The 12,897-nt window shown below is 34.7% G+C and overlaps 1 protein-coding gene across 7 annotated transcripts in view; it reads right to left on the bottom strand.

Moving 5' to 3' along the window:
• Nucleotides 1–594: 594 nt before the first annotated feature.
• Nucleotides 595–12,897, bottom strand: part of LOC149791753 (STE20-related kinase adapter protein alpha-like) — a 65,316-nt gene continuing 53,013 nt past the window's right edge. For all 7 annotated transcript variants that reach the window (XM_089970249.1, XM_089970252.1, XM_089970250.1 and 4 more), the window contains 2 exons: nt 11,038–11,168; nt 595–5,136 (listed from right to left, as the gene is read on the bottom strand). In XM_089970249.1, the coding sequence (XP_089826375.1) occupies nt 5,066–5,136; nt 11,038–11,168 (202 nt within the window). In that variant the 3' untranslated portion in view covers nt 595–5,065. The remainder of the gene's footprint in view (nt 5,137–11,037; nt 11,169–12,897) is intronic.

Genomic DNA, 12,897 nt, shown 5'->3' with positions numbered 1-12,897 from the left:
TATATATATATATATATATATATATATATATATATATATGCCTTAAATACCCCCATAAAAGATGATGATGGAAGGAAACACCCAATTAAAACCCCTATACCTCCATAAATATGATAGGTCTTCACAGGAAATAGGCTTTACAGGTAATCATAGGTTGAATCAATGTTTTACTTGTGTAATGTTGATCTCTGGTATATAATGTTTTAGCATGAAACAGTGAAGATGCATCATGTTATATGTGACTTCTAAAGTGTTTTATTTTGTTTACCATAAGCTGCACATCTTGTATGAACTTTTATTTTACACTGAATGTCTTTAAATGCATGTAGCAACTGCCAAATTCATGAAAATTGTTACTACATGAAGAAAACTAAATTTTCAAAGCAATATATAAAGTACACCATTACTGTAATATTTATAACATTAGTGATTTAAAAGGCATAACTCTGTATTAGTTTGTTCTGTGTACCACAATCTTTGTAGGAAATATACAGGTACCTATTTTTACACAAGTTCTAGTTTTTCAAATTTACAGAACTCTCACAAGCTAAACAAGGAAATATGTTTAAACTGGCAAAATAAGTCTTTGATGCATTCAACAAAAGAAAAGTTTTATTATAGTTTATATATATATATTCTAAAATCTATCATACTGCAAATTCATTTCAAGAATCTACTCTCATTGCTTGTTAATTTCAACCTCACATAATATTTCAAATATACATTCACTGCTCTGGTGGCCTAAGTGATTAGATCATCTGCTTCAGATGCAGGAGGTCATGGGTTTGAACCCCAGCCAAGTCATCCTAAAGACACATACATATGGTACTAGCAGCTGCTTCACTTGGTACTCAACATTATAAGGTCAGCTTTTGGACTGGTCGGTATGGTGTCAGGATTATGAGACTAATTTCTGTGTGTGTGTGTGTGATTTAGATTTTTAACGTAGCTTTAACAATTTTCCAGTCATATCGCTATGATGTCTGCAATGTGGCAGTTTAAAGTGATGTCTAGCACTGGGACATCATGCTGCAGACATGTAGCATGATGTCCCACCCAGTCACATTATCCTGACACCATGCCAACCAGTCCTAACACTAACCTCTTAATGCTGAGTGCCTAGCGAGGCAGCTCTTAGTACCAGTTTTAGACGTCTTTGGTATGGCTTGGCCAGGGTTCAAACCCACGACCTCTCACATCCAGGGCAGATGCTTTAACCACTAGGCCACTGGAGCGGTCTGGATTATGAGACTGGATGGGACATGATGCTACATGTCTGCGACATGATGCCTCAGTGCTAGACATCCCTATAAACTGCCTCACTACATACATTATAGCGATATGATTAAAACTGTTATAGCTATGTTAAAAATCAAATACAAACTCCAATATACATTCTAAGTATGATTAACTTGCTGTATATCTGAATAATTTTCATACATATTCGGGTTTTTTTCTTCATAGTGATGGATGAGAAACTCTATAGTTTAAATCTTAATAATGTTTCTGTTCTGTTCTTTCTGATTTGATTCATTCAAAGATAAATCTTTTTGCTGAAATTTGGAGTACATGTGCTAGACTATTTCATAAACAAGGACAGATTTTTAAGTTTCTTTTTCTTGGATGTTTTCTACAGACTGGTTTCATTGCTATTATGGAAATTATAGTGTACCACTGGCCTTTACATTATAATCAGCTTGAGTTTGCACTGAGTTTTACTATCAGCCAATCAGAAACAAGCTTTCAAAACTTACAGCATTTGTTCTTGGTCAAACAAAATCTCCAGCTCAAACTCAAGTCAAGCATTTTAGGACGAAATAAAACAGTCACAGATGTACAAAAAAATACTCAATTTTACTGATAATATTATACAATCAGTAAATTTTATTCCACTGAACTTTTACAGTGTAACATTGAAAAACAGATAATAAACAAATGCTTATGAACAAATATTGTTACTGAAAGAAATACAAAATGTATGGCATTCATGGACACATGTTTTATGTTTCAATCTTTGACTATGTTTCTGGTTTTATACTGTAATAAAATGCTAATATGTGTTATTGTACATCTGATTATACATGGTGTTTTAATCTCAATACACAAATGCAATACAAAAATTTATACAGAATACAGCTGTATACTATACTGTTACAACTGAATACATACTGTATTTACTTGCTTACAAATTGAGTCACACTACAAAGAGCACAGACCTAGATCTGTTGTTGCATAATGTGCCAGCTGATCATGGTCTATACAGTTGGTTGGAAGTAATCAGGAGAACAAACAAAATAGACTCTGATCTACCAGCACATTATGCAATGGCAGATCAGGGTCTTTACTGTTTGCAGTTGAACTCAACTTATACATGAGTATAGATGATACATGTAGGAATTTTCAAGTTTAATAATATTTTGGACATGCCATGAAAACAAAGGATCTACTTATCATCCAAAATATGCAGTCTTGGTAATGAAATAACGGAATATTTGGGAGGAAAATTAAAGGACTTATGACATTTATTTTGAATCATTCTGTTTTGCCTCATCATTGGTCGGGCTCTGGTTCCTTCAAACAAATTAAATTCAGACTCCTGTACCTGGGAGACATGAAATATGGATATATCAAAATTCCAAAGAAAAACACTTCTCTCCCACTACCTTTGATATTGATACAAGATGACAAGAATGAGGGAATTTACCCTGATTGACTTAAACCTGAATGATGCATATTAGGTGTGTAATGGTAAGTCAAGTCATGATATGATATGTACCACAATAAACAAGTCACAGTCTTATAAATATCACAATATCTTGCTACAATAAAACTTAAAGGTCAACTATAAGAAGACAATATACTGTATGGGAATCTTTTTATTAGCTGAAACAAATTTATCTTAAAGAATTTCAATGATTTAATGACATTTAGTTTGTGAATACATTCAGAAAAATTAAAAGTAATAAATATTAGAGAATCAACTTCTCTATTAACAAAATGATTAATATCTCCCTGCTCAATAGTGTTTAAAAGTCCTGCAAGCTTTGCTTTCACCAACAGAGCATGGTAGTGCAAGTAAATTTGTAACAGTAGTGTAAACAAACAGAATGAAGAAAAAAAAGTTCATGAGATGTTAATAATGACATTGCACTGAAATGTTTTTTCTTGTAAACAATCCAAATTTCATAAACTAGGCAAACCCTTTATTTCATATCACCTACCACTGACACACAGCCCTTTATACATAGCTCTTGCTACACAATACAATATAATATAATGTAACCGCATGCCACCAGCCGAAAGCATACCAATAAAGCTGGATAGGAAAAACTGTAAACTGGTTATTTGTAAATTTTAAAATATTCAAGTTAATGTTTCATTCTAAAGTATAAATCATAAGCAATAACATTCTTGCTTATTTGTGCATCAAGCAATCAGCCCCATGTCAGTATGCTATAAAAAAAAAAACTCCACTAAATGTTGCACTTCCATGTCATTATAGTGTAGGCTACTTGGTTTTTTTGTTTGCTTGTTTAAAATGATTTTCACGACTAATGATATGGTCTTGAAATATATTTAATCCTCAAAAACAGACCTGATACCTTAGAGTTGGTAGTTTTACAGTAGGTGAGATTTGCATTTGGCATGAACTTCTTCTGTAAACTTATGTCTAAATGCTATTTAGGATTCACCAAATACTATCCCAAAAAATTTGTGAAAGTCTGTTTTACTAGAAGGGATGTTCCCTTCTAGTAGTGCTATGTAATGACTATTCAAACTATGGCTGTATTTCAATTGCATCCAAGCTTGCGCAACACTGAATGTAGTAAATGCAATGAAATGTGCTTGCATTCAAATGAGGTAGGGGACTCCAGATGCTCTTTTATATGGGAAAGGGTTAATGGTGCATATCAACCTTCAAATTTAACCCCCAGGAGCCGTGATATGAAATCAGAATTTATTACAAGCCTCCATCATCTGAAGACAGTGTTAGCAACAGAACACAGTAATAAGACCATATTAAAAGACATTGGAAAATCTATTTTTTTTAAAAGTTTGCTCTTGATTTGGATGTATCATAATAAGTTATAAGTGCATCACATATCGTATCATGACCAAAATGTCATGATCATCAATGCATTGGTCAATCATTACACCCATGATATACATAGAGCATAATTTTAATAACTAAGAAAAAAAACCTGAGACTATGGTGTGATATGTAATCTTCAAGTCAATCACTAATTATGAGCTGAATACATTTCTCAAACTTCTGTAAACTTATTTCCAACACATATATTTACATTCATAGGAAGGTAAACCACTTCAGTATATGAAACAATCTAAATGATTGATAATCATGGCAGATTTGTATTTCACTGATTTATTATTTTAAAAAAGATCTACACTATGAATGATAATCTGCTATAGCCTGAATAAAGATGATGCAATATTCTACACAACTTTATTTTCCTTCTTTTATGTTTGAAAAAAAAAAATGCCCACAAGTGCATGTTGAACGCAGATTCAAAACATGGAAAACACTAGATCACTGAACCATGGAGTAAAATGGCTCCATCTTGGATAATTGATCAATAAATATTTCTCAAGTGTTTATCATCATGGAATTGTCTGGCATGTCATTTGAAAAATGTGTAACGAAAATGGCTGGAAAAACAATGATATTTAAGTTGGCAAGTAACAAATGCTGAACAGACTAAGAAAATCTTTCTTTTACAAACATATGCCATCCACAGATGGAAGAAAAAGCAGAAAAGAAAAGAAACAGAACAGAAGACAAAAGGATGAAACACAGGGTTTTGACATGTTCAGATTAACTTCATCCTATAAAAATCTCAACGTGGCTTGCGTTCCTTATCTGATTTTCAGAATTGGATATGGAAAAGCTTTACAAAGTAACATTCAAGTATAATGCCTTTGCAAGGCTAAACTTAAACACTGAGATTAAATATATCTAACAAGGTTTGATATTTTTAACACAGCTAGAGTTAAAAAAATCAAGTCTCCTGCATTTCTGTCATCTAATGTTTCTTGTCATCTTTAATCAAAAATTCCAATCAACTGCCATATCAAGATCTTCAAACTCTCTTCCTAAGTCGTCAACCGCATGGTCTTCTGAAGAAAACAAAATCATCAGAAATAAATAAAGAAATGTATTCAAGATAAACGAATTCTCGACCACTGAAAACTGACCTGAACGCAAATCTTGATTTGATGAATAGATGGACAGACAAGGGTAGCACATTTAGTTTAATTTTCAAATACTAATCTACATCAAAAGGCAGGAGAAAACTAGAAATATGTCTAGATGGGTGAGCCCAACCCAAAAACCGAAATTTGTGAAAAGTTCTGTGTACACTGGGGCCATAACTCATGTCAAAGTTATGGAAACTGAAAAAAAAAATCAATCTTAACCTAGGTCTTCTTAATATTTAGCCAATTTGATTTAAATTAATTAAGTTCTTCCAAAAGTTACTGAGTCCCATGAAGAAATGAAATTCTTTATAAATGAGTGTGATTAACGAATGCATGCATACACATACAGTGCTGGAACAGTGTGTATCTTCCAAAGTATATGGCCAGGGCACACATATTTTCAACATTAATCTCAACATACTTTTTTCACCTAGCTTGAATGGCACTAATTTACCTCATCCCCACCTCCACTGAACTTGTTTGCTTTAATGACCTGTTTAGTTTTTCTTATGTATTCTGGAACTGGAATCTTCCACCATGCATCTATTGGCAAACTCTTCTGACAGGCAAAAGCAGTGGGTGAGAGGAAGTAAAGCCATTTTAAGATTTCTCTTTAGATTAAAGCAGAACACATAGTTGAAACCTGAAAAATAATCTCAACTAATATAACTTTCTTTGTCGATGGGTGTAATGAAATATGTACACGGAAGAGACACGTAAATCCTATCCATGAAGCAAGAATAATTGACAATGAGCAGGGCTCAGCAAGTTTCTACAAACAAATTCTGAATCCAGGGTGGCATTTTTTTTATTCCACACCACTGCACTTGTTTAATATGGCAGGCACATAGTATTACCTATGTCCATCCATCTCATGCTCTTGAGCCTGTCCCATGTCATGAATTTCATTTCTGCTCAATACATTTTGAAGGAATTCACTGATAGAATTAATCATCACTAATTAATCTTGCACTCAATAATTTTTGACAGATTTCATGGACCGAAAACAGTATGAGGCTTTCTACTGAAACGATCAAGAACAAGTTCAACTTGAAACATCTTCTGATAAATTGGGTAAAGTTTGGCCTCTGTTTCAGTTAGAACTCTTGCATTCTGAATCTAGCCTTCTACAATTGCACCATACTAGCAGGTGTAGCTGTGTATTATGGACATGTACTATGTGTTTTTTTCTATTCCCATATAGAATGTTATGGCCATAGGCATAATGGTAAATTAATAGTAATTTGCCACAACCAAACAAATATCCTATTTGAAGAAGGATGAAAGAAGATAGCTTACAGGTTAAAAGTTTCATATTTTGACTCTCATCAAATCTATATTTTACACTGAAGCAGCTGTTTCGTTTTTGGTGCCGTTTTCATGATATATGTGCTTGTTGCCTGTCTTCATCTACGTTATTGTGTTCATCATGTATTTGCTGTTCAGTTTGTATGTTTCTTCATCTCCTTGTTTTGGAAACGAGAATAATTAGACTTCTTCTCAGCTGTCTTGCTCCACTGCTACAACTTCCTATGTTGTTGAACAAACCGCCATCACATGATACTTGCCAGTCAACCCGTTTATGCTATGATGGACCCTCATTAATTGCTTTAAATGACCACTCCTTGGCTCTCCAAACTACATTGTGCTCTAGACTAAATAAACTGGGACTACATTCATCATTACTTAAATGTAAACAGAAGCAAAAACAGAATCGTTGTTTCAAAGCTGGCCGGCGTAGAACAGGAAGAATTCCAGTTATCTCCCTCATGCCCATTCCGACTCAACAATTTAAAAATTTGACTGTTAATTTAGATAACCTAATTTAAATCCCTATTAAATCGTCAACCTTTGTGTCAACTATCCAAGAGATACCTCTGTGTATTGCATTATTCAATACCCAATCAGTAGGACCGCCAAAAAATCTCACAGAAATAGTTAATTTTATCAACGACCAGAATATCAACATATTTTTCATGACAGAAACATGGCTAAAGACATCAGGCGATGAGCCCAAGTGTGTGGATCTAACACCCACTGGTTACTCCATCAAGTCGTTCCCCCGCTACTCTCATTGTGGTGGAATTGCTGTCATCACAAAGAACTCCATGATCAAACGTCTTAACCACACCACAATATTCAATTTCGACCACACGCTGTTTGAACTAGTCCAAACCACACTCATACACTGGAGCAAAGGTCAGTCCATTTTTTCTGCCTATACCGCCCTCCTCCTAGTAGAAAAAACAAGCTGACTGAATCTCTCTTTTTGGAGCAGTTTCCAAATCTCCTGGAGTATGGAAATTTGATAGGTGGCAACCTGATTATTCTTGGAGATTCCAACTTTCACTCTGACTGCCCCAGAAACCCAAACACATCAAAACTCCTAGATTCCATTAATGTTTTCAACCTCAAACAGTCAGTTAACCAACCCACACATATACATGGTCACATTTTAGACTGGATTCCTGATAGACCTGATGATAAAATTCTACGGTCCTCCCTGGTATCCCATGAATTTGCATCAGATCACCTCTGTATTATATGCCATCTTGACATATCAGTCCCTAACCCTCCACCTTTATCTGCTACTAAAAAAACCTCCTTATGATAAATAGAACCAAACTAATGCATGACATCCAAGCAAACCTAACAACTTGCTTACCTTCTACAGCAGAACAACTCAATAACTGTCTGCGTTCATTGCTTGACTGACATGCCCAAGCTACCAAGTACAGAGTATCAATTCAAAAGTGTTCTCCATGGTACAGCAGTGCTAGGGACCAGCTTTGCACTGCTAAAAGAGACCGCCGTAAAGCTGAGAGGCTTTGGCTTTCCACCAGACTCACTATTCATAAGCAAATCTATGAAGCTGCTAAGAAGAATGTCACAAATATAGTCCACGCAGCGAAATCAGCCCACTACACTACTAAGACCATGGAAAGTTCCAGCTGCAAAGAGCTCTTTGAGATTACTAACAAGCTAATGTCAAGGATCAAATCAACACCACTTCCAACTACATTCTCTCCAGTTGTCCTTCCGGACATGTATGCAAATTTCTTCCATGACAAAGTACAAGCCATTAGAGATAAGCTTGACACCACAATTTCAATTGGCTCGTCATCACCATACAGTTGGGATACAGAATTTGAGCAGCAACCATTAGCAGCATCTGAACCTATCTCTATGGATTTTGTATGTACAATCCTGATGAAGAGTGCATCAAAGTCACATGAACTTGATCCAATTCCAACATCACTGCTGCTTGAGTGCTTAGATCCAGTATTGCCTTCACTAACCGATGTTATTAATACCTCTATCTCATCCAGGGAATTCCAATCATTTTTCAAAACTGCCACTGTAAAGCCTCTGCTGAAGAAACCAATACTAGACCATAACGATTTAGATAGCGGAAAGATTACAGACCTAATAATGTCTCGTACCTTTTCAGCATGCTTTTTATGTTTTCTAATATCATGGTGTTTGTTTATGCAATAATATCATTATATATGTTTTTTATGTTATAGGTGTTGTCTAATGTTGTAAAGCACTTAGAGCTTCTAAAGATTAGGTGCTATACAAAGTCCTCATTATTATTATTATTTCTTTCTTTTTTCAATCACTTGACATGCGAATGTGATCTATTCAAACTGAGGATGCCATTTCAGTGTACAGTAAAAACTGCTATGAATGACCTCTGCTATGAGCGACCACCTGTCATTTCTGACCACAATCGTAATGCACAGCTCAATTTTATTATATAAATGCTCTGTTATGAGCGACCACCTGCTGAACGTGATTGGCAACCATGATGCCTTGGCAAAATATGCATTTCGACACAGCTAAAAACGACTGCATCACAAAAACGAGGATAAACTCCACCAACCTTTATTTAATCCCCATAAAAACGACCGCACAAACCGCTCTAAATTTTAAAAAAAAATAAGCTGGCTGTTGATGTCTGAATTTTTATAGCTATGCCTATAGTGTTTTATAGTTTCTGTCATAAACCAGACTAAAGTATGTGTAGATTATTTCCTAGTCTGGTTCCCTGCTTTGTATGCTTCCTGCGTTGTTCTCCGCTATTCATATAGAGGTGAGCAACACAGGAAGCATAAAAAGCATGGAACCAGACTAAATATTCCTGCACATAGCCTGCTTCCTGACCTAATCATAAAACCCGGCATACCTATTAATGACCATATCGCGAGGACAGACACCACTGACCTATATGTAATCCACTGTTACAACAACCACTTGATTAGTAATGATTGTTCTGATCCAAAACGACCATAAAAGGAATATTGAAAAAAAAGGATTGGAAAACCAGAAATAGATGCTACAGTCTGTAAATCAGGCTAATGTACATGTCATAAATTGCCGCTGTAGTGCCAAAGTTGACATAGTGGTCGTGTTTATTGTTTGTCTATAGAGTTAATCCATATTGCCAGGGGTGAATAAGGTCATTGTCTATTAAACCAGCAACAGAGAATCATTTGTGGGATTCGATTGATAGTGTTCAAGACTTGTGATGTTTGTTGTATTGCCCACCCCCATGTTAAGTGATTACATCCCAATCACAAAGCTGTCATCTATTCAAGTTGGTGTAACCGAGTTAAACACTTTGCTTACAGAGTTAATCCCTGTATGTCATCTTTGAATGAACCTGTTGACTTTTGTCTCTGAGTAAATGGTTATGTTTCTGGATGAGATAATTGTTTCTTTTTATTTCATTAATTGTTAGATATGCAATGCACATGTATAGATTTTTCATATTTTCCCACAGCCAAGTCAAAACTGTCTTTACATTCGATATTAAAATTGAGCACTAATAATTGTAACACCTAGAACCTTAATAACAATGGATGAACCTTCAACTAAAAAGAGACAAATTTTAATGCTGGAGAAAATAATTATTGTAACTGAAAGAAGTGAAAAAGAGTAGACCACTCACAAAAATGCGGTTTCAATGTCGGTAAAACAAATTTAGGTTGTTATAAAGGAAAACGAGTAATTCAGAAACGATTTCAGATGCTAAAATATGTTGTGTTCAAATGTAAATGTGATTTCATGTTTAATGATAGAAGGATATCATTATTGCTATAAAATTTTGTTTTTAGATGAATGCATACAATATTTTAGCAAGAACTATTAATAAAGAATAGAATATATGTACAGTGATTGTGGCTATTTTTCTTGAAATTGTTCTGAAACTGGACCTTGGAAACTGGTCTTTTTGTACAAATTGGCTATGACAGACCACCTGTCTTGAGAGACCGCTTTTTATTGGCAGAAGGGGCGGTCTCTCATAACAGGTTTTACTGTACTAATACACATTTCTTGATAGCAAGTGTATATGACATTGGCAAATGAGTCTATTCAAATGAATGAAAACTGGTCTCAAGCACAAAACTTTGAAAATGTGAGGTGTTGTAGTCTAAAAATTTCTGAGTTTGTCTAAGCTGCAGATGAGTGATTGCTTTACAATGGAACAAAACAAGTCCTTTAAGCATTTGTGAATATTTAAGCAATGTGTTTTTAAATTATAATAATTTTACTGTAAAAGTAGACCAAAGTCATCTGGCAGTCTAAGGTTTCATTCCATTAGTTAATTGGGTCTTGTCCATTTGTTAAAAAGAGGTATAGCAGTGTGACCAAATCTTGACTATAAAGTACTGAGGTGATACTCTGACCATAGATGCAAGATGCATTGGCTCCACAGCACATAAAATGAACAAGGCCCAAAATTTGCATTCTCATGAATGGTCACCCCACCAGGTCACTTGCCGGGTCTAACAAATATGTGTCTGTCAAACCAACCTTTGGGCAACTTGGAAACATGTACATCTGAAAGTGGGTTGACAGGATGGAGTAGGGCTGGCAGTGCCTCTGTACTTTTTCTTCTCAAATGCTTGAAAAAGGGATGATTCAGTGCATTGGCAGTATTTGGTCTGAAAATAATGAAACCAGTATGTATAAGATTTTCCATTAGTCTTCATTCAAGATAGAATGTATAATATGAACTGTCAATTAACAATTTATATGTTTGGAAGCCTAAATATGAACAAGATCTTAATCATTCAAAACTTTTAATAAATTTTCACGCGATTATATTCACTAAATGATGGAAATCCTGAAAATAAAAACATTTATTATTTACTTATTTGTGAAATATTGGCAAAATAATTTGTTTTTTCTTTTTCACGTGACTTTTAAAATGTGAAAAATATATATTTATATTTTCACATGTGATAAATACATCCTAATATTTTCACATGAGAAAATACAAGATTTCTTATCATGCCATGCAACACTTGATTGTGTGTGCCTACAAAAGTTGTACCAGTAACAAAAAAAAGAAGAAAAAAAGAGTAACTCGTGAGCTATAAAAAAATGAATAGAATCTGCTTTAAATTTCAGTCTTAGAAATTAGTCTTAGATCATGAAATTTAACCAGACACTGTTAGCATCTCACTGATGTTATTTCCCCTTCCTGACAACAAAGACAAAACCCCACTGTGATGCATAGATGAATAGGACTTGCATTATTTTCAGCTTGGGTCAAATAGTTTATAAAATGAAGAAAAAAAAATACCACAATTTACTGTGACAGAATGTCAGCCCAATCCTACCACTTTCTTAAGTCACATTTATTTATATGATCAGGTTGTGAAAGTGTGGTGAATTTACAAAAATGGTGTGTGGGGGGGGGGTGTTTTGTGCCCATGAAATATGTCCAGTATTAACATAGGAAAAGAAAAAATACTCTGTGTATATTACACAGAAGTAATATGAAATGATCACAAGTAGCAAGTATATTTTTTTATGCTTCAAACATAGTGCCCTGGTCTTGCAAGATGACATGATGTGGAAAAAAAGAAAGAGTCAAACACCTTGACCACATGACCCCTAGATAGGGCATGCAAGCATAAGGTAAGTGTGTGATGCTACATATATATTTATAACAGGAAGAAAAACGAGTGGGAAGTTACTGAAATACAAATGATTTAAAAATCTCAACCAAAAAGTAAGGTGGAATTATCTCATTTCTTGACCATTTGCCTTACAATGGGTCATGAATCTGGGAATGGAGCTTCGGGTGAAAGAGAAGCATTTGGTTACATCATATTCAAAACAGGAGGTAAATTGTGTAACAAGTGCCAGATGGAAGGAGGGATGGATAGACACAAGGATAAATATAAAAATAATGAAATATTTCAAGGTGATGGACAATATGATCTGATCACTAACATAGGAAATGAACATTGATTTTGCTTAAACAGTCTAACAGGTTTCCTAGGATGGGTACATAGACAGACAGGACCAAATCAAGATGACTAAACTGTAAGGTGGCATAAAAATCCGATTGTGAAACATTCCTAAAATTTTGAAAAATGTCTTATCCAGGGCAAAAAGCCTCTTAAAATTCTATGTAAACTTTCAAAACATTCAAGTAAACACAGTGTCCCCCCTTTGTCCATATGCTTGTCAAATCACTTCAAAACTGAAACTATATATTAACACTGTTGATACCACCACCAGAAAAACAGCTACAATATCTCACCATGTTTATGCAGATGAGACAAAAAGGTAGGTTCAATCAAAATAATGCCTCAAGTTTGTCCACCCTTCACTTGTACTTATTTACCATGATCGTAGGATACACATACCAAATACTCA

The sequence above is a fragment of the Sinohyriopsis cumingii genome, chromosome 9, assembly GCF_028554795.1.
Source record: "Sinohyriopsis cumingii isolate HCF-2022 chromosome 9, ASM2855479v2, whole genome shotgun sequence".
Taxonomy (NCBI): Eukaryota; Metazoa; Mollusca; class Bivalvia; order Unionida; family Unionidae; genus Sinohyriopsis; species Sinohyriopsis cumingii.
Note: the sequence above shows the minus strand (reverse complement) of the source record. Positions and strands in the feature narration are given on the sequence as shown.